This window comes from Lycium barbarum, chromosome 12 (assembly GCF_019175385.1).
Source record: "Lycium barbarum isolate Lr01 chromosome 12, ASM1917538v2, whole genome shotgun sequence".
NCBI classification, from domain to species: domain Eukaryota; kingdom Viridiplantae; phylum Streptophyta; class Magnoliopsida; order Solanales; family Solanaceae; genus Lycium; species Lycium barbarum.
The window spans coordinates 61,894,679-61,914,869 of NC_083348.1; the positions used below are offsets into that span (position 1 = coordinate 61,894,679).

The following is a 20,191-nucleotide window of genomic DNA, read 5'->3' on the forward strand; positions in this document are numbered from 1 at the left end:
AAGTCTATTAGTAAATTTTTGCCAACTTTGTATTCGTAGCAAACACTAATATAATAAAGTTTTGGATACGAAGCACAAACTATAATGTTATATTAATCGTATTTTAAACAATATATATATTACTTTATTACTATATAGAAGAGCCAGTTTATAAGCAAGATCGTCGTCCGTCCTTTGGTCCTACTTTTTTATTTAAGGGCAAAAAAATCATTTGTGGTCCCACTCACTTTTTTATTTAAAGCCAAAAAAATGACATTTTATACTTTATATTACCAACTCTTTTAAAAAGTAGATAGAAATACTTTATTATATTTCTATTTTTCTATTATATAGAAGTATCGGTTTACCCATGCTTTATCGTCAGTCACTCTTAAAAAAAAATGTTTCTATAAAAAAAGTGCTTCTATATAGTTAAAAAAAAAAAGTGGACCCCACCCTCTCCAAACTCATTGAATAAAAAGATTGATCCCGCCCTCTCCAAACTCATAAAAAAAAGTGAATCCCATATTTAAAAAAAAAGCAATGTCAAAAAAAAATACGTGCACCCCATATATTAAAAAATCAAACAATATTCATGTAATTCCCAAAGCATCCCCATCAAGTCAATAATAGTGGATTCATTGCCATGTGTATTAACCCATTAGTGGGAGCAAATGAAATTATTGCACAGCAAAAAACATGAACCACATATTATTGTTTTTCTTTAAAAGGTTTAGTAGGCAAATACATACAATTTTCTTTCTTTTCTTATATTAGCCTGAGATCTAATCTAGATATATAATTATTGTATTTGCTATTCCGCCATGTCATTTATTTGTTCTGATTACTAAAATAAATATACTTAAAATATTTATATTTTAAAATAACATAGAGTTTAATTACTTTTTCATTTTTATTCTTACTCTAATAAATGTAAAAAGAGATTAATATCAAATGGAGATCAAATAATGAATAAGGTAAATTAATCAAACTATAATTCTAATTCACGTTTCCTTAAAAAACCATGCAAAAGACAACATGACAAGTAAAATAAACTAAACCGAGAATATTTACCAAAAATTAAAAAATAGCATTTCTTCGTTTAAATAGAAAATCAATTTCTACTTTGTTTCGTTTCAAACATGTAAAATTAATTCAATAATTTGAATTAGAATTATCCAAATCAAAATTTGATAAAAAAATAATAAGTATTTTACACCTTTAAATTAATCGAATTAAAATTGAAAGTATCAATTGATGCTTAAATATTGCTATTATTTTATCTCAAAGAGAGAAATTTTTTTTTTTTTTAAACAAGTCTTCTCTTTTAAAAAGTATTAATAAATTTTCGTAGCAAACACGAATATAATAAAGTTTTAGATACGGAGCACAAAACTCATGCTTCGTGTATATATATATATATATATATATTATCACTATTCAAATACAAATACATATACATAGATATACTATAATCTAAAGTGTTGGGAGTTATATTAGAAATGGGAGTTGGAGTGTACGAAGAGGGGTATTTTGGTAATTTTAGGTTCATTTAGGAATAAGTAGTATAGGTTGTACAGAAGGGAGGGACGAACTATACAGCATGCATAGCTGCCACGTGTTCCACTCTAGTATTATATTTTTATTATATTAGAAATGGGAGTTGGGGTGTACGAACAGGGGTATTTTGGTTCATTTAGGGATAAGTAGTATAGGTTGTACGGAAGGGAGGGACGAAGTATACAGCATGCATAGCTGCCACATGTTCCTCTTGCTGGACACGTATACTAACTCTTTAACCGTCTCCATTCACTTCTTTCATGCCCACTACCTTGCTTTCTCCATTCCCTCTTCTTTTTTTCTAACTGATCCTCCCTCAAGATTGAAATATAAGTCGCAAAGAAGAAAGAATTTGCAGCTAAGGTTAATTTCTTTTTTGATTTTGTTCTTTCATTTGCCATGAATGAACTCACTTACCCAAGTTGCTTACTCTGTTATATCGCTCTGCTTCTATTGTTTTTTCTGCATTTATCCCATATGTTTGGTTACTTTATATTGTTGCTTTTAATGTTCTGCTCATTTTGGTGAGTTCTCTTTGAATATTTCCCCTCTTTCTTGGTTTTGTTAAAACAATTACACCCTTAACGACCTTTGAATTTGCTCTGCTGTGAGCTTTATTCTGCTCAACTATGGTTTGTATTTCTTTTACTGCACCTGATTAGTCACTGATGCACTTAGGGTGTTTGATAATAGGACCAAACCCTTAAAACTCAAAAAGTTACTTACTAGTGTATTTCATATTCTTCTACTTTTGAGAAATTAAAATTCCTTCTACTACGAATGATGATTGATGAAGTCTCTACATAACAGATATTCTCTGGTTTTTTATTGTTTTGATAATTTCACAAGCAAATTACTAGAGGTACCGACAAACATGGATCACCTCTGATTCTGTAAATGCATTATTTAATGAGACATTTTCCTGAGTCTTTTTCATTATAGGATTTGATTTGAGTAATGTGAGCACAATATTAAAGAAGACGATGTTCAGATGGTTAACAACTAAGGTTGACTTAATTTGCTTCAGGTTCTCGGTCAGGAGTTTGTTTTGTGACTGATGCAAGGAAATTGTATTAATGCTGAATGTGTCTTTGTACTTTTAGGAACCTGAAGAAGAAGCACATGGGCCCCCGGATTTATCAATATTTCCAATTTTACAAGACAAGTACAACATTTATCAATCATGCAAAGGTTAGAGTATAATACTGATTTAGAAAAGCTTTCTATCTTAATTGGCCATCTTTTGTATCAAAGAACCTTCTAAACCAACCAAATATTGAAAATCCATGTAAAAGTGCAATCTTCTAAATCATTAACGATAGATTTGGTGTACAGTGAGACAATGGTTTGCGATGCATTTTCTTAAATCAATATCCTGACCTGTAAAACCTGACGTCTTATAACTAGAGTAGTGATAAAGAGAAAGAAGGTAGTGTAGATTTTAAATTAGAAGTAGCAGTATGTGGTTAAGTAATGTTCTAAAATGTCAAAAAGGAGAGTGATTAGATAAAAAAGATGCCACATTATAACAACTAGAAGAATATAACTAGGCTTAATTTATACAGTTTGAGTCCTTAGAGGGAGAATCTGTGAAAAGTAGAGTTGTTAGAAAGATATCATATCTAGGCTTCGATAACGAGAAACTATTAGTTTATATTCCTTAAAAGCTTAGAGAAGGAAAACCTTTCTATAGATGCATGAGGGTCATGTTTTTTAAAAAGGTAGAGAATATTAGGCTGATCATCATGTTTTATTTTTAATTAATGAATAAGGTTTTTAGGCAATGTAGCAAATTGCGTTTCTCGGTCAAGAAGTTAGACACCGAGGTTTAATTTGCTAATTGATTTGGTGATGATGGATACAGTTGTGCTTTGTGCTCTTATACAAAATGTTGTCTGTCATGATTGTTTTTTTACCAAACCAATCGTGACCCTTTTTTATTTCATTGCTCTTACTTTTAACTATATGTGTGCTCTGGCTTACTCAACTAACTGATGTACACATTACCATGAATCGAGTCTTGCACATACCAAATACATAGTGTCAAATATTTTGTGACTGAGGAGTAGCAAGAAGGCCTTGCCCCACTACTCATAAGTTAGCATATGTTTTAACTAGACCACTTATGATTTTAGCATTACAATGTTATTGGCAATTTGGGTGTTTGAGTTACCTTACACCCGAACATAAGTGTTTAGGGTGGTTGCAGCTGACAGAAATTTTTCAGTGAAACAGGTCTTAGCTTCAGTGAAATAGGAAGGACAATTGCACAATTGTATGCTCAGCGGAAGGAAAGTCATCGCAAGTTGATTTCACCAACGTGAAGCCGCAAGCTCTAGCCTCCAGTTAACTAGAGCTATAGATTATTTGTTTAGCTGGTTTTTCATTTTGGACTTAATTCAAGAACTAGCTCAGTAAATTGAAAGTGTATATTTTCTTTCTCCCACTACTAGAGTAGTCTTTACAATTCTTTTAAGTGAACACTTCATTTGGTTAATTGCAAGGAAAGACAAATGAATAGAACCTTGTATTCTCTATGACTTCTGTACTTACCAAAATCCTTTACATTTTGTACTTTGAGTTTGCTGGTTATTTTGTAATTAAAATTGACATAGTTAAGTTTTAGTTAATTTTTTATTTGTTCTTTCTTATGTAAATTGAAAATTGCCTGATGTTGAGCTATAATGTAATATTGCTCAAAATCAATATTTGTTGTAAACACATAAGTTTAAAGTTTACTAGATTGTTGTATCAGTTCAATAACATGCCCTAAATGGCCGAAAAAGATGATCATGCTATGCTTCATGGCATGTTCTTCAGTTTTACCATACCACATGTTAACCAATTGCATAGATTTACCTTCATTAATATCATTGTTCTGAGGCAGACAAACAACGAAAATATCGACTCACATATTGGGCTCGTGCATTGCACTGGCATACCAGTCTAGTATATGCAATATACAGCACTGAATCCATCATAAGAAAGAAATTGTATTTCTTTGAGAATAGGTCAATCTTGTTTTATGCAATAAGATATGCCTATTTGTTAATCTACAAAACTATGTAACTAAATAAATACACCACTATACTAAATAAATAGAAACAAAATGTATTCTTGGTAAAAGCATTCTAGAAATATTCACTATGACCAAACAAAGAAAAGAAATTGAATTCGAGTATTAGAGAACTACTTATGGATTTTGGGTGGGGTCCTTTTTAAAATTAGCTTGTAATGGCTTAAAAAAATCCAAGAGACCAAATCCTTCAAGGCATTTTGACTCTGTTTGGCCAAACTTATTTTTTTCCAAAAGTGTTTATTTTTCTCAAGAAGTGGTTATTTTAAAAATGTGGGGTGTTTGACCAAGTTTTTAGGAAAAAATAAGTGCTTTTGGGGAGTAGCAAAAACAATTTCTCAAAAAAAAAAAAAAAATCTCAAAAGCACTTTTGAGAAAAATACACTTAGAATCACTTTTTAAAAGCTTAGCCAAACACTAATTATTGCTCAAAAGTGTTTTTTTAAATTAATTGGCCAAACACAAATTGTTTTTCACCAAAAGTACTTTTCTAACACTTTTGAAAAAAAGAAATTGGATCAGTCATTGAGAATATGTTTTTCAGTTGTTTTTTATTTATGAAAAATATTTTAGTTGGACTTTTAAGGATCAAACTTTAGACCTATAGAGCCTGTTTGGATGGACTTAAAATAAGCAGCTTATAAGCTGTTTTCAGCTTCTAAGCTGCTTTAGACAAGCTAAGCCAAAAGGGCCCAATTATTTTTTTTTAGCTTATTTTATGCATAAAATGGTTTTAAGCTGGCCAGCCAAACACTAAAAAAAACTGAAAACAGCTTATAGGCAACTTATAAGCCAATCCAAACGGGCTCTATATTTTAAAAATCAAAACAACATTTGTTTTTGTCTTTGAAAATATGCTTTCAGAGAATAGTTGCTTAAAATAAGCATCTTAATTACAAATGTGTCATCTCCAAAAGCCAAAACAAATTCCTCTACTTGACTGGTCCTGCTTCTTCAAAGGAGTTGTATATTCTACCCCTGTGATCGTACCTCGAGATGGATGTATATTCTAATACTTATTAGTTATTCTAGTAGCAATTAAAAAAAATTGATGCATTAAGATTCACGCTGCACCAATTTATGCAGCTCCCATTAGCATAAAAATATTCTCCGAAGTAATCTATTAAAACTTCTTCTCCATTACCTTAAAACAATAGTCTATTTTCCAAACGAATATGAAGCAATACTACGAGTTCTACTACTCTTGTGGTCCTCTCTGAATTTGCCACACTACGTATAAATTAATCATGAACTAATTATGCAGCTAAAAACAAGATCTAGCACAATATGGACTATCATCCAGACAAACAACCTCTTAGTAAGTACACAATTTTGTTTGTTCCAACTTCCAAACGGAAATGAGAAGGGCATTCTGATGCACTAAGTTTCTACTATGTGCAAGAATCTAAGAAGGGCCGGAATAAAGCCATGTACATAAAATACAAACTAATGTTGCATACAATAGATCTAATGTGTCCAGCCCATACAGGTAGCTAGTCCTTGTAAAATTTGTTATACATAACCGTGAATCCATGGACTAGGCTTCATTTTAAGGATAGTCCAACTGCTGCAACTCCTATTATGCACATATAACTATCAAAATTCCAAACATCAAAAATCTGGAGCCTTGGATTAGCAATGAAGGAACAGAGTCTGTTATTTTACCTTTATGTAGATTTCTTTATTCTTTTCATTTGGTCAAAGGTTGCAAAAATAGTTTATGCAACTGAAATTTCACTGGTCTACAATGTATCCCTGCCTGGAGACATATCTCGATATTCCAATTTTGTTAGGCGCATTATACTAGTTCCCAAGCACATAGTCCACTGCCAACCTGTCCTACGTTGAAAAAACTTTCTTAAATTGTCAATCCATTCTTTGAGAAAACTAAGAAATTATGAGACATCCATTCTATCTATGATCCCACATCCAAGAATCCGAGTCTAGAGGTGTATCATGGCATAAATTAGAGTGATTAAGGACATGTACGATGGAGTCAAAATTCAAGTGAGGAAAGTGGGAGGAGACTCGGAGCACTTCCCAATCGAGATGGGGCTGCACTAAGGATCAACTCTCATACCGTTTTTATTTGTATTGGTGATGGACAAAATTGACACGGCATATCCAAGAGAAAGTACCATGGTGTATGTTATTTGCAGGCAACATAGTATTGATCAACGAGACACGCAACGGAGTTAACGATAGACTGGAGGTTTGGAGACAGACCCTAGAGTCTAAAGGCTTCAGGGTGAACAGGACTAAAACAGAGTACATGGTGTGCAAGTTCACTATCACATCAAGGGAGGCGAATGGGGAAGTGATGATGGATACACTAGTCATCCCCAAGAGAGGAAACTTCAAGTATCTTGGGTCTATAATCCAAAGAAATGAAGAGATCGAAGAGGACGTCGCACATCGTATTGGAACGGGGTGGATGAAATGTGATAGAATGTGTCATAAGACCTGAAGGTAAGTTCTATAAAGTGGTTATTAGACCGACTATGTTGTACGAGGTTGAGTGTTGGTCAGTCAAGAACTCTTACATTCAGAAGATAAAGATAAAGCTATCAGAAATGAGGATGATTAAATGGATGTGTAGGCATACTAGGAGAGACAAGATTAAGAACGAAGATATACGGGGCAAGTTGGGAGTAGCCTCCATGGTAGAAAAGATGCCGGAAGCGAGACTGAGATGGTTCGAGCATGTGAAGAGGAAGAGCATAGATGCCTAATGAGAAAGTGGGAGAGGTTGGCGGTGAAAGGTTCAAGGAGAGATAGAGGTAGACTAAAGAAGAACTGAGAAAAGTTGATTACACAGGACATGACACATCTTCAGCTCACCAAGAACATGACCCTTGATAGGAGAGCATGGAGGTCGAGGATTAGGATAGACGGTTAGTAAGTAGTCGAGCGTTTTCTCTCTTCCAAGTGGTAGAGCATGGTTCTAGTTCGGAGCACCTATATGTTCCCTTACCAGTATTACTATTATTATGCTATCATCTTATTCTTCAATTTTATTGCTACTGCCATTTCTTTTACTTTGGTTATCTTTATTATATTTACTGTTAATACTTTTATTTCTTCAATATTTTCATCATAACTTTTTATTCTTGCTTTCTTTCAAACTTGTTCAGAAAAATGATTTTCTTGAGCCAAGAGTCTATCGGAAACAAGCTCTCTACCCACAAAGGTAGGGATAAGGTCTGCGTACACCCCACCTTTCCAAAACCCCACTTGTGAGACTATACTGGGTATGTTGTTGTTATTGTATCCCACATCCGAGCATCCATCCAGTTATGGCTACTGAATTATTCACCTCGTATATGCAAGGAATCCCCCAACTTGTTTGGAATTGACACATAATTGTATGCAAGATATAGCAGAAAGCTTAACGGGGGAGGAAAAGAACAAATGAAATGCATATATATATATATATATAGACATCCATACTTATTGGAAATAATTATCATACTCAAAATTAATTTTAAATAGCAGCATGGATGCACTCAAGGAAAACAAAACCCGATGATCTCTTTCAACCATTCTTCCTCCCATTCCCAATCACAGAGGTGATTGGATTCATGTTCAAATCAGTCTAAACCATCACATGGATTTTCAGATGTCCAGAAAACATAATGCAACATCATATAATTATGCAATGGAACATCATATAATTGTGCATTGCATTTTAAGCCGACATACCAAAACTGTGGCCATATATCACCATTGTCAAATTAGATAATGTAGAGGATATGAGTTCTATGAATACTGTGATCCAAAACCACAGACACAAAACTTAACGGAGCCGATGTAGCTTGTTGATCCTATGTTCTACTTCTCTTATACGGAGGTTCTGGCAAGGATGAAACTGATGATGCCACGACCCAAGAATCATTATAACTTTCACAGCTAAAATATGCATCAATAACGCCATTGGGACTGCCTGGAATAGATTGACATTTGCGCTTGTGGGTTTCGCAAATCTTGGATCCAGGAATGCCCATTAGCTCTAGAATAAGATCATGACATTCATCAAGGGTATCCTGCTTAAAGATAAGAAACATAAGTAACACACCAACCAAATAGGCAAATTACATAGTACTAAAGAAGCCTAAAGTGGTTGAAAATAGAAAAGAGAACTCAATGTGAAAGATTGCAGACCTTTCTGACGTTAAGAACAGACATAAGTTGATTAAGATAATCCATAGCATTGCAAGGCTCAATCTCATTGATGACATAAACCATTGTTGCAGTTGCAATTATAGACGGAGGATAATGCAGAAGCCTAGAATCTGCATTCAGCATGATTGAATAATCAATAAACTACCAGAATGAAAAGTCTAAAACAAACTTTCCAGATAGATATCTCACCAGTGATAATACCAAGAATGAGCTTTTGACATCTCCTCAGGAACTCCAAATGTAGATTGGTCTTCAATCCAAATCTCCTCATGATATGGTCTATGAATAAAAATGGTGTCACTGGATTCATTTTCCATTGGAGGGTGGACAACACCAGAATTTCCATTCTCTGAATAGTCTTTGCCTCAAACACATACTTTGAATTTGCTACCTAATCAACGAAATACAGTCAGAACTCTCTATAACAACAATCCTCTATAACAACATTTCACTATAACAACAATGCTTTCTGTCGAACCGATCTTTCATGTAATGTCATATTATATGTTCTTTATAACAGCATTTCACTATAGCAGCCAAAAACTATTGAAAAAAAGGACGATATTATAGAGAGGTTTGATTGTATAACCATCATTAATACAACAATAACAACAACTACTAACTATTATTATCAAGTCGCAATCCTAATCTATGTATGATCAGTTATATCAATTCTCAATACCCATTTAACTTCATTTAGACCCGTTTCAATCCAATGCTCAGTACTCGATATATTTACCACGTACATAATCATTAAGACATTTATCTGAAATAACCTCTCTACCCCACAAAGATAGGGTTAAGGTCTGCATACATCTTACCCCCGTAGAGGACTCCACTTGTGGAATTACCCTGGGTATGCTGTTGTATAATCATTGAGACATTTATACAAAAACCTGCATTGCCTATATTAATCAAGAAAACATAGCTTACTACATACTTGAAGGTCTAACAAAAGGGGAACTTGAATCTCCTCTACTTTAGCAGCAATGGAAACACAAGCAACAGCAACAAGTTGACTCATCCAAGGCTTATCTTTCTGAAAACATTTTCCAGAAATAAACCTATCAAAATAATTCACAGCTAAAACAGCAGTCAAAGCAGTGAAACCATAGTGGTCAATAACACTCAAAATCCAAACCAATGACTCTTTTCTTAACCCCACCAAAAACCCATCTGAAATTAAACTATTAAAATCTAAAAGACTCTCTTTTTCCTTTAATAACAGTGTTTCAACCTCACCATCTTCCCAAAACAAGTCAAAATCTAATAAAAATGAAGTCTTTTTCAGATTCTTGAAATTCTCATTTCTTTCTTCATCCTCAAATTGATGTTCTTCCTCACATAAGAGGGAATCAAGATTCAAGATTGGGTTTTGGGGTTGTATATTTTGTACTTGTAAATGTAAAACCATTTTTCTTTTTTCTTTTTTCTTTTTTCTTTTTTTCTTGTTATGTTGAAGGGAATCCTAAACGCAGTAACATATCCACTGTTTCTCGCTCTACAGGACAGAAAAAGGGAGAGAGAGAAAGAGAAAGATGGGAAAGAGTAGAGAGTGGAGAGATTTTAGCTGAGATTATGAGATTACTTTCACGTTTGTCCTTTTTTTTTTTTTTTTCTTTTTTTGGGCCAAAGTCTTGTCTATCTTTTTGCAGTGGATATTTATTTTGAAAGGGCTTTTGGGGTGTTTGGCGCGCAGGGTAAGGGAAAGGTAAAGGGGAAGACCAACAGGTTCTGCCAAAATTCTAGTCCTCCTTTGCATATACATGTCTCGGCCATTTACTCATTTATACCCATTTGCGCAATGGTACAAATCAGACATGGATTAAAAAGATAATATAGTACTCTCTCGAATTAAAAAAAGTGTTCACTTAGTCTTTTTTTTTTTTAGTCAAAAAGAGTATTCACTTATCAAATCAAGAAAATATTAACCTTATTTTTTTAGACTTGCCCTATTAAGTGTTACGTGATCAAATCTCAATACCTATTTAATTAAGGGCAGTTTAGTCAAATTACTTTTTTTTTTAGAAGTTAGTATTTTCTTAAGGGGTTTACAAATGTCTAAGTGAACACTCTTTTTATGTGGAGGGAGTACATTAATGAATTGATTCTATGGATGATCACTCAATTTTTAATTTATTTTCATTAAATTATTCTTTGGAAATATAAAATTATCCAATTTTTTTATACAAATATCATCGAAAGTTACTCAAGTATTATTGAAAGTTACTAAAGTATTTTTTTTGTAACAAAGAATCATTAAATTTTCCTAAGAATCACAACAAGTCATTAAATAATTATTTTTGTAACCAAAAAGTCATCCAATTTTGCCTAAGTATAGTATAAAATGTTCATCGCCTAAAATGTCCATTGCATTTCCTCCTAATGACTTTCAGTGGTACTTGGGTGTAGAGTGACTTCTTCATTTAAAAAAGGGAAAAGGGTCAAATATACCCCTCTACTTTAGTTTAATAGTTAAATATACCCCATGTTAGTCAAAGTAGATAAATATACCTCTTCCGTTAGTCAAAGTAGATAAATGGGAAAATACATAAACCCCCCCCCCCCCCCCCAAACGTATAATCGGATTAATTATGACGCACCTAATCTTTGTGGGCGACCTATTACCGCCCTGACCTTATTTTCTGTATTTTCTACCCTTTTTTGATTGACGTGGCAAAAAACAATTGAAGCCCAGTTACACAGTGGAGAGTGTTGCACACTCTCCGCCACATTGGTGCCACACTGCTGCCACGTCACTGCCACTTTTCCTTTCTTTTTTTCATTTGATTTTTCTTTTATTAATTATATTTACACTAATTAACCTCTAATTAACAATTAATTTTGTCTTCTTCATCACTAAACCCTCCTCCTTCTTCTTCTTCTTCTTCTTCTTCTTCTTCTTCTTCTTCATCATCATCATCATTTCAAGAAATCCATCAACCCATTTTCTTCCTCCATTAACACACACACATTCAACCCACTTTCTTCCTCCATTAACAACATACATTCAACCCATTTTCTTCCTCCATTAACACACACACATTCAACCCATTTTCTTCCTCTATTAACACACACATTCAATTTAATCATCAATCACAAAGAGCTTATTTTCAAGAAACATTCAACCCATTTTCTTCAACCCATTTTCATCCTCCATTAACACACACATTCAATTTCATCATAAACCCCCTTCTTCTTCTTCTTCTTCTTCTTCTTCTTCTTCTTCTTCTTCTTTTCAAGCTGCCCCCGCCCCTCCCCCCCTTGTTGCTGCTCCCCCCCCCCTATCCCCCCCTCCCCCCAAACCCGCTGCTCTTGCCCCACCCATTTGAGAAATTGCCATTGACACCCATTTGAAGGACAAACTGTGCAATTTCTTCCTTTATGGGCTATGTTCAATCATGGACTGGAATTTAACAACAATGGAAATTGTTGTTTGTTAAATTTCATGGAAATTGTCCAACCCGCTCCTCTTGCCATTTGTTAAATTTCATGGAAATTCATGAGGAATGAAATTTAACAACAATGTAGAAATTGCACGAACTGCCCATGATTTCACGAACTGGGCTATGTTCAATCATGGCGGCGTCGGCGGCGGCGGGGGTGGTTGAGGAGAAAGAAGAAGAAAGAGAAAAAGGAGAAAGAAGAAGAAAGAGGAAAAAAATGGGTTTTTTTTAAAAAAAATTAATTTTTATTAAAATATAAAAACTATTTTTACTGTTTTCACTCGCTATTAATTTTTTTTGCCACGTCAGCCAAAAAAGGTACAAAAATACAGAAAAAATAAGGCCGGGGGTAATAAAATAGGTCGCCCGCAAAGGTTGGGTGCGTCATAATTAATCCGAGTATACGTTGGGGGGGGGGGGTTATGTATTTTCCCTAGATAAATATACCCCTTCTGTTAAGAAAATACACAAATATATCCCTCAGTTGACAGAATCCCTAATTCCACCATTAATTATCCGATTTAACTTTAAAAAACCCATGCTCGACCCGCAAATTAAATTCTTTCCATCCAAATATACTCACCACCACTACAACCGATCCAACACAACCACTACCACCACAACCAGTAAATTCTTCATAACCATCATTGACCATATCCTCGGACATCACTGAACAAAACAAATTAAAAAGATCATTTGATCTCAGTAAATACATTAAATCCTTAATTGAATATCATATGCAAAATACCAAAGAAAGCATGATTGATTGTCATCAGTCAAACATGATTATTATAATATTTCACACTTTATAAAACACTTTATAAATTGGGTAATTAATGGTGGAATTGGGGATTCTATCGACTGAGGGGTATATTTGTGTACATTCTTAACAGAAGGGGTATATTTATCTACTTTGACTAACGGAAGGGGTATCTTTATCTACTTTGATTAACGGAGGGTATATTTAACTATTAAACTAAAGTAGAGGGGTATATTTGACCCTTTTCCCTTTAAAAAATAGTCTAGTGACTTTTGTGATATTTAATTAAAGTTAAGTGATTTTTTCCATTACAAAAGATAGCTTAATAACTCTAGGTGCAATAAAATAAAAGTTAAATGCTCATCTATAAAATCAATCCTATGTTAATGTCATTAATAACTCAGATTGCGCTGGTTGACTAAATTATTAAATACTGAGCAAATTCAGAGGATATAAGCTAAGTTATTAAAGAGAGAACAAAAAAAAGCCTAGTGCTTTTTTAAAATCGTATAATTATTCATATGTTTTATTGTATCGACTAGAATCATTCAAAATAGAACCATAATTGATAACTTAACCGCAAAATAGGATTATTGAGTTATTAATATTAAATTATTGAATTAACGGTTGGTTAACGGCTTAAAATACTTATCGGTCTATATAGTATTTTTGCTCAAATAAGGTCTTGTATATTCACTGTTAATTAAGTATATGGAAAAAATGTAAGCAAGAGAAACATGAAAGGAACAACCCTCCGTTCATAGTATGTTGGAGTTCGTGAGTTGAGTTCATAATGAATGTTTCAAACGTGAAAGGAAAGAGCCCATGCTTATTTCTCTCTACCTTGGGACTGTCTAACATGCTAATAGTAATTCATTTAGCTTTTCTCCCTTTTTTTTTTTTTTTTTGCAATTTAGCTTTTCTCTTTAATACTCCCTTCGGTCTATTTTATTTGTCGTTCTTATTAAAAATAGATGGTCTAAAATAGTTGTTATTTTAGAAAACCAAGATTTAATTAACTACCTGTTTCCACCTTTACACTTACTCAATAAATATGGAGAGAGACAGAGGCGGATCTAGGATTTGAAGGTGACCGGTGCCACAGCTTTCTTCAATGTACATCTTGTTAGGAACATGTATTTGGGTCGGATCCATCTCTTTTTAGTTTATTCAGGTCAACTTAATAGGATTTTTTTTTATTTGCAAGTATGAAAATTACATCTCAAAAATCAAGAAACTAACATAATTAGCATCTTAAACAAGGAATCACACTCATTAACATCTTAAACAAGGAATCACACTCATTAATACCCATTAACAACATAAGTAAAATCAACATTTTCACCAAGGGACTTGCATCTCTTATGTATATAAGAAAATGAATTTGCACAAGTAAAATAACATCTTCAATAAGGGAATTACACCAATCAAAATAAGAAAAATAATAGAAAAGCTATTCAATAGGTAAATACTTCCCATAAGTAAATGTAGAATTAGATAAACTACAAGTTCTAAAAAATAAATCATAATGTTTTTTCTAAGTGGTGCTTACGAAATTTCCATCACAATTTAAGTAGTAAAGTGATTTAAATTGAATTTAACAATTATAGAATAGCATAAATTTTTATAATACACTCCCTCCGTCCATTTTTATTTGTCCATTATACTAAAAATATATGTCCACTTTTACTTGTAGGTTATATAGTTTGCCAAGACATAATTTACCATTAAGTACTCCAATTCATTTCTCATTTTATTTATTGCTTATTAAGAGTGTCCCAAATCAAATATAGACAAGTAAACATGGACGGAGGGAGTAATAAACAAAAGAAGTTATAAAAACAAAAAAAAATGAATTTTGATCTCAATCCAAAATTCCAATTGAGACCCAAGTTTTTCGATTTAAATATTCACAGATTTGAGATTAAGAGAAATGCTTAATTTAAGGGACTTTGAAGTTTCTATTTGTGTATTCTCGCTAGAGATCACAGATAAAATAATAGAAAAGAGGAAAGACAATATAAATAATAAATAATAAAAAGATAAATAGAAAATTGGGAGGGCCGAAAAGGGAATTACTGGTACAAAAGAAGTAAAAAGCGCAAAGAAAAAGGGGAGTCGAAAATGTTCAAGATAGATTTAAACTTGTGTCTATCAGCCGTGACACTTTAATTTTGTCTAATTTACGACTGGGGGTGACATGATCAAATATTTAACCTAATTTAAGTAAATTACAACATAAGTATATAAAAAATTTATTAATCGAGTGGGTGTCATGCCACCCCCACCTTAAGGGGTGGATCCGCCCCTGGAGAGAGATTAATGTGGTAAAAAAGGGAGTAGTATTAAATTGTCATAAAAAAAAAATAAGGATAATTTCATCAAATTATCATTTAGTTATTGTTTTCTTAAGAGACGCAGAAAAAAAAGATGACAAGTAAAATCAACTGCAGTCTGCAGAGAGGATGTCTAAACGTGCTGTATACTGATAACGAAATCAGCTTCTTAATGCAATGATTTATTCACAGAACGAGGCCTTCAAGGCATAGTATAGTTCATCTATATAAATCTGTGGAATGATTGCTTCATGTCCAACTTCATCATTTCCTTTTCTCATGTTTGTACGGCAGCAAATGAACTTTAAAACCCATGCAATCTCAATCTCATAATGGTACGAAAGGCTCCAAGTACCATATTGTGATTTGTGATAGAATCATTTCATAGGATAATTAAACACGTTAACAACCATCAACGAAGAAGTTAGACGAGACACGAAATTATTATTTGAAAGTCTTTCTTTTGAGCTAAAAGAGGGTCTGCATTATGTTGCAATGATGTAATGACTTCTGGTAATTATTAGAGTATAAGTATATTATCTGTTGGTTTCAAAAATTTCATGGCAGCAAAGGATGGGCAGAGGTGGAGCCCACGATTTAAAATTTATGGGTTCTGAATTGCCACCGGATTCATAGCTCGTTTTAGTTATGAAACATTATATATTTTTAATGAAATTTTTAATACAATACAAGGTTTAACCAAAAGCTACCGAACACATACCTAATACTGTAATTCCACTCTGAGGATGGGTCATGGCCAATGCGGATGTAAGCTATCTTATGCAATCGCATTCACAATCTTCGCATCGAACCATAAACAAAATATGTATCAATCTTTAACTTATGTCTGGATCTTAAACTCAAGTTATTAATATGCTGGTAAAATGATTTAAAGGGTATATATTTACATTTACATTTATAATAAACGGCCCTCACGGCACACTCCTTTTGATCCTTTCCCTGTTATATATACTTCAAATTGCCCATAGTACTCCTTCCGCCGCAATATAAGTGTCGCTTTAATAAAATAAAAAAGATTGTCCCAAAATAGTTGTCGCTTTACGAATTCAATACAAAAAATAGTAGAGCAATTGTTTCCAACTATACCCTTATATTAAAGAACCACTTCTTCTTAATAGTGCTCAATTCTCAAGCAATCTCTAATAAATAGGGGTAGCATAATGTATTGGGGAAAATTCGTAAAACACAACTGGACGAATGCCATGGCGGAACGTGTCAACGGGAATGAGTCATCTCCAAGTCAGAACTCAAGTGTTGCTGGCTGTGACCAAATGACTATGGAGGTTCGTAGTGATTTGTGTTCCTGGGGGATCGAGAACCTGACCAAGCAGACGATTGAAGAGACCAATGGTCAACTGTTACAAAAAGACTTCGCACCTCCCTCGGGATATTAATAGGCATTATTGTTATCTTTATTGTCCATCATTATTACGACATTAATTTGTAATATGTTAATGAGGCCATAATTCGTGGAATGTGCACCCTTGAGCCCAAGTATACATTGGGCCTATCATTTCACTGTCAAGAGATTCATACAATACATACTTGATACTTGCTTTGCTCTCTAGCTATCTATTTTAGTTTAGCTTAGCAGTACGCAATTAACAGTCTTGCCCGAAGATTCTAGCTCAAAGCTCCTCCACGGCTCAGGCTATCTCAATTTTTTACTTCAATTATATTTTGTTTATATTGATCATTAACTGCAAATTACGTTGTTATTTTGGTCACTTTGATCCACGTGTCCTAGACCATGTATACAAATCTAACTGTACCAATTTAAGGGTAAACAGTTTGGCGCCCACCATGGGACCAGGACAATAGTAGTGTCATAGCGACCTTGTCTATTAAACTAATTTTTCTTTGAATTCCGTTTTGTTTTTAGCACCAACTTCAGGTATGTCATGAGTTAACAACAACCCAACGATTAGAAACAATGCTAACAACGATCTGATTGGTCCATATGGTTCGCCGCTTCGTGATCTTCTAGCAATCGATCCATCGATCCAAAACGTGGACGACGTAGCTCAGAAGAAGGTAGAATCAGCAATCTACCGGGAACCAAATTCCTATCGATAAAACTTCCAAAGAGGCGATGTAGATCATGAGGGCGCAAAATCACGCAATGAGGACAGAAATGGAAGAAATGAGGCCAATCATCGCCTCACTTTCATCCAACCCCGCCATTAGGACTGCAACTCTTGGAGAGACACCTTTGGCCCCGACTAATGGCAATAACGTTGTCGGTGGCTACCTGACAGAAGCAAGGAACAGAGATGCATCGGGAGGCGAGTCGGCCCCAAGAGATCCTTTCGAGGCGTAGGTCTTACGCTTCATTAAGGAGATTACCGGCAAGGTGGACGAGATTGCCAAAGAAGCCGAGAAGAATGCTAAGGAATTCCAGCGGCGTCTGGTTCAGATTCGTGGGCTCCCCCGGTCATAGAAGGTTCGGATGAAAAAAAGTACATTCAGTTGGCGTACAAACCCGAAGTTGCGCCAGAGCTGATCCCTAAAAGGTTCAAAATGGCGAGCATACTGAAGTATTACAAGACGACAGGCCCACAAGAGCACATAATAGCCTATACTATGGCGGTCAAGGGTAATGGTCTAAAGGAAAAAGAGATTAGCCGATTTTAATCAAGAAGTTCGGTGGAACACTCACCAAGGGAGCTTTGACCTGGTATTCCCTACTTCCCAAACACTCAATTGGTTCATTTTCTATGCTGGCCAACATGTTCATCAAGGCCCATGCGGGAGCCCGGAAGGTGAAAACTAGAAAAGCAAACATGTTTCGCATTTCACAAGGAGAATCGGAGTTACTTCGGGACTTCGTCACCGGTTTCAAAAGGAGCGGATGCTACTGTCTGCAGTCCCAGACGAATGGGCTGTCGATGCTTTCACCAAGGGTCTAAATCCTTTAAGTTCAGAGCATTCTCACAAACTCATGGAAAATGTATTGGAATTCTAGGCCACAACTTGGGAAGATGTGTGCAACATGTATGAATTAAGATATGGATGGAAGATGAACTGCTAAGGACTCTAGCAGGAGAGCTCTCCCGAAAGACGGACAAGGAAGTCGAACCGGATCGAAACTCATCAAAAAATCTATTTCAGCCTTACCCCGCTCCCGAAATGCCCAATGGTGGCCAATGATATCGGTCTTTGGAAAAGCCAAATGAGAGCAAAAAAGGAGATCACGGAAAGAACAATCGAGGCTTGCAGAACTGGGACAAGGCTAACTCCCTGGGTTCCTCTTCTAAGGGATCGAAATACCTGAAACTTTCCGACTATAATTTTAGTATTGATAAAGTGCAGATGGTGGCTCTGTTGGGGACCCTCCGATTTGATCTTAACACTAGGGATTAGACCGTGTGGTGTGATTTCCACGACACTCATAGGCATAAGATGGCGGATTGTAGACATCTCTGCGAAGAGGTAGCAAGTATGCTTAATAGGCGACATCTGCGGGAGTACTTGAGTGAAAGAGCTAGAAACCATTACGAGAGAATTGAGCCGACAAATTCAAAGAACATTTTGGATGCCCCTCCACATATCATCAATATGATCTTTGGAGGATCCATTATCACCGGAACAACTTTCACGGTGGCCAAGAAAATGAAGATCTCGGTGATGCGGGAGAAAAGGTTCCGAGAATTACCGGACGAAGACGCCATCACTTTTTCTGATGAATATACAATTGGCATCACCTTGTCCCATAACGACACCCTGGTTATCACTCTATCCATTGAATACTTCCAAGTAAAGCGCTTGTTGATTGATCCAGGGAGCTCAACAAATATCATCCGGTGGAAAGTGGCTGAGGAAATGGGAATGTTGGGGAAAACCATATCTGCTGCAAGGACACTCGCTGGTTTTAACATGTCAAGTGAAACTACAAACGGCGAGATCGATTTACCTGTAGAAGCTGAAGGGATCATAATGGAGATCAACTTGTATGTGATAGATGGTGAGATGCAGTATAATGCAATATTCGGGAGTATATGGCTCCACGATATTTGAGCAGTTCTTTCGACTTTGCACTTACTGGTAAAACTCCTTACTCCTGAAGGAATCAAGTAGATCAGGGGAGAGCAACTGGCACAAAGAAGATGCTTACCATCGAGGAGCCAAAGGTCGGTGGTGCAGCAACGAATGACAAATAGCAATCACAGGAGCTGGAGCCCATCCCAAAAGCAATCCAACATACTCTTTCGGAAGAGGTGGGGAAAATGGATCCGAAAAATGAGGACAAACACCAGTTCCAAGGTATTTCCAGGTGCCGGACGATTCCGATGCTACTAAATCAATGGTTGAGGAACTTAAGCATATCACTTTGCATCCTGAGTTGCCAGAAAGAAAGGTATACCTGAGCACGGGGTTAACCCCGGAGCTCGGTGAAATTATTCTTCAATATCTTAAAGTTAACACTGATTGCTTTGCTTGGTCCTATAAAGATATGACAGGTATTCCTCCGAAGGTGGCGACCCACAAGTTGGGCCTAGACCTTAGTTTCCCTCCCGTACGACAGAAAAAATGGCCTATAGCAGAGGTTCACAACAGGTTTGTCAAATAAGAGGTATCTAGCCCGAACTGGCTAGCAAACGTAGTCGTAGTGCCTAAAAAGAGAAATAAGTTTAAAATGTGCATTAATTTTAAATATCTTAATAAGGCATACCTGAAGGACTCTTTCCCGATTCCAAGCATAGATCAAATAATTGATTCTACGGTCGGGCACGAGATAATGAGTTTTCTTGATGCATACTCCGAGTATGACCAGATCAGGATGCACATGGAGGACCAGGAGAAAACGTCTTTTATCACTAATTTTGGAACT

The 20,191-nt window shown here is 35.2% G+C and overlaps 3 protein-coding genes across 8 annotated transcripts; 2 read left to right on the plus strand and 1 right to left on the minus strand.

Annotated features, from left to right (window-relative positions):
- The first annotated feature begins 1,524 nt into the window (after nucleotides 1-1,524).
- Nucleotides 1,525-4,164, plus strand: LOC132623670 (uncharacterized). Of its 6 annotated transcripts, none has more exons than XR_009576319.1 (4): nucleotides 1,525-1,902; nucleotides 2,482-2,546; nucleotides 2,643-2,730; nucleotides 3,767-4,164. XR_009576319.1 is itself a non-coding variant. In XM_060338462.1 (3 exons), the coding sequence occupies exons 1-3, from the start codon at nucleotides 1,727-1,729 to the stop codon at nucleotides 3,861-3,863; spliced, it is 354 nt and encodes a 117-aa protein (XP_060194445.1). In that variant the 5' UTR covers nucleotides 1,536-1,726; the 3' UTR covers nucleotides 3,864-4,164. The 6 variants fall into 6 exon arrangements, 1 of the variants encoding a protein (XP_060194445.1); XR_009576321.1 differs by having other exon boundaries at nucleotides 1,527-1,902; nucleotides 3,775-4,164; XM_060338462.1 differs by lacking the exon at nucleotides 2,482-2,546 and having other exon boundaries at nucleotides 1,536-1,902; nucleotides 3,774-4,164.
- Nucleotides 4,165-8,235: 4,071 nt separating this feature from the next.
- Nucleotides 8,236-10,548, minus strand: LOC132623955 (cyclin-D3-3-like). The gene is made up of 4 exons (XM_060338770.1): nucleotides 9,738-10,548; nucleotides 8,987-9,188; nucleotides 8,777-8,907; nucleotides 8,236-8,658 (listed from the first exon to the last, which is right to left on the minus strand). Exons 1-4 carry the CDS (start codon nucleotides 10,209-10,211, stop codon nucleotides 8,440-8,442), a joined length of 1,026 nt encoding a protein of 341 aa, XP_060194753.1. The 5' UTR covers nucleotides 10,212-10,548; the 3' UTR covers nucleotides 8,236-8,439.
- Nucleotides 10,549-18,762: 8,214 nt separating this feature from the next.
- On the plus strand, nucleotides 18,763-19,520 carry LOC132624312 (uncharacterized). The gene is made up of 2 exons (XM_060339113.1): nucleotides 18,763-19,334; nucleotides 19,427-19,520. The coding sequence occupies exons 1-2, from the start codon at nucleotides 18,763-18,765 to the stop codon at nucleotides 19,518-19,520; spliced, it is 666 nt and encodes a 221-aa protein (XP_060195096.1).
- Nucleotides 19,521-20,191: the final 671 nt, after the last annotated feature.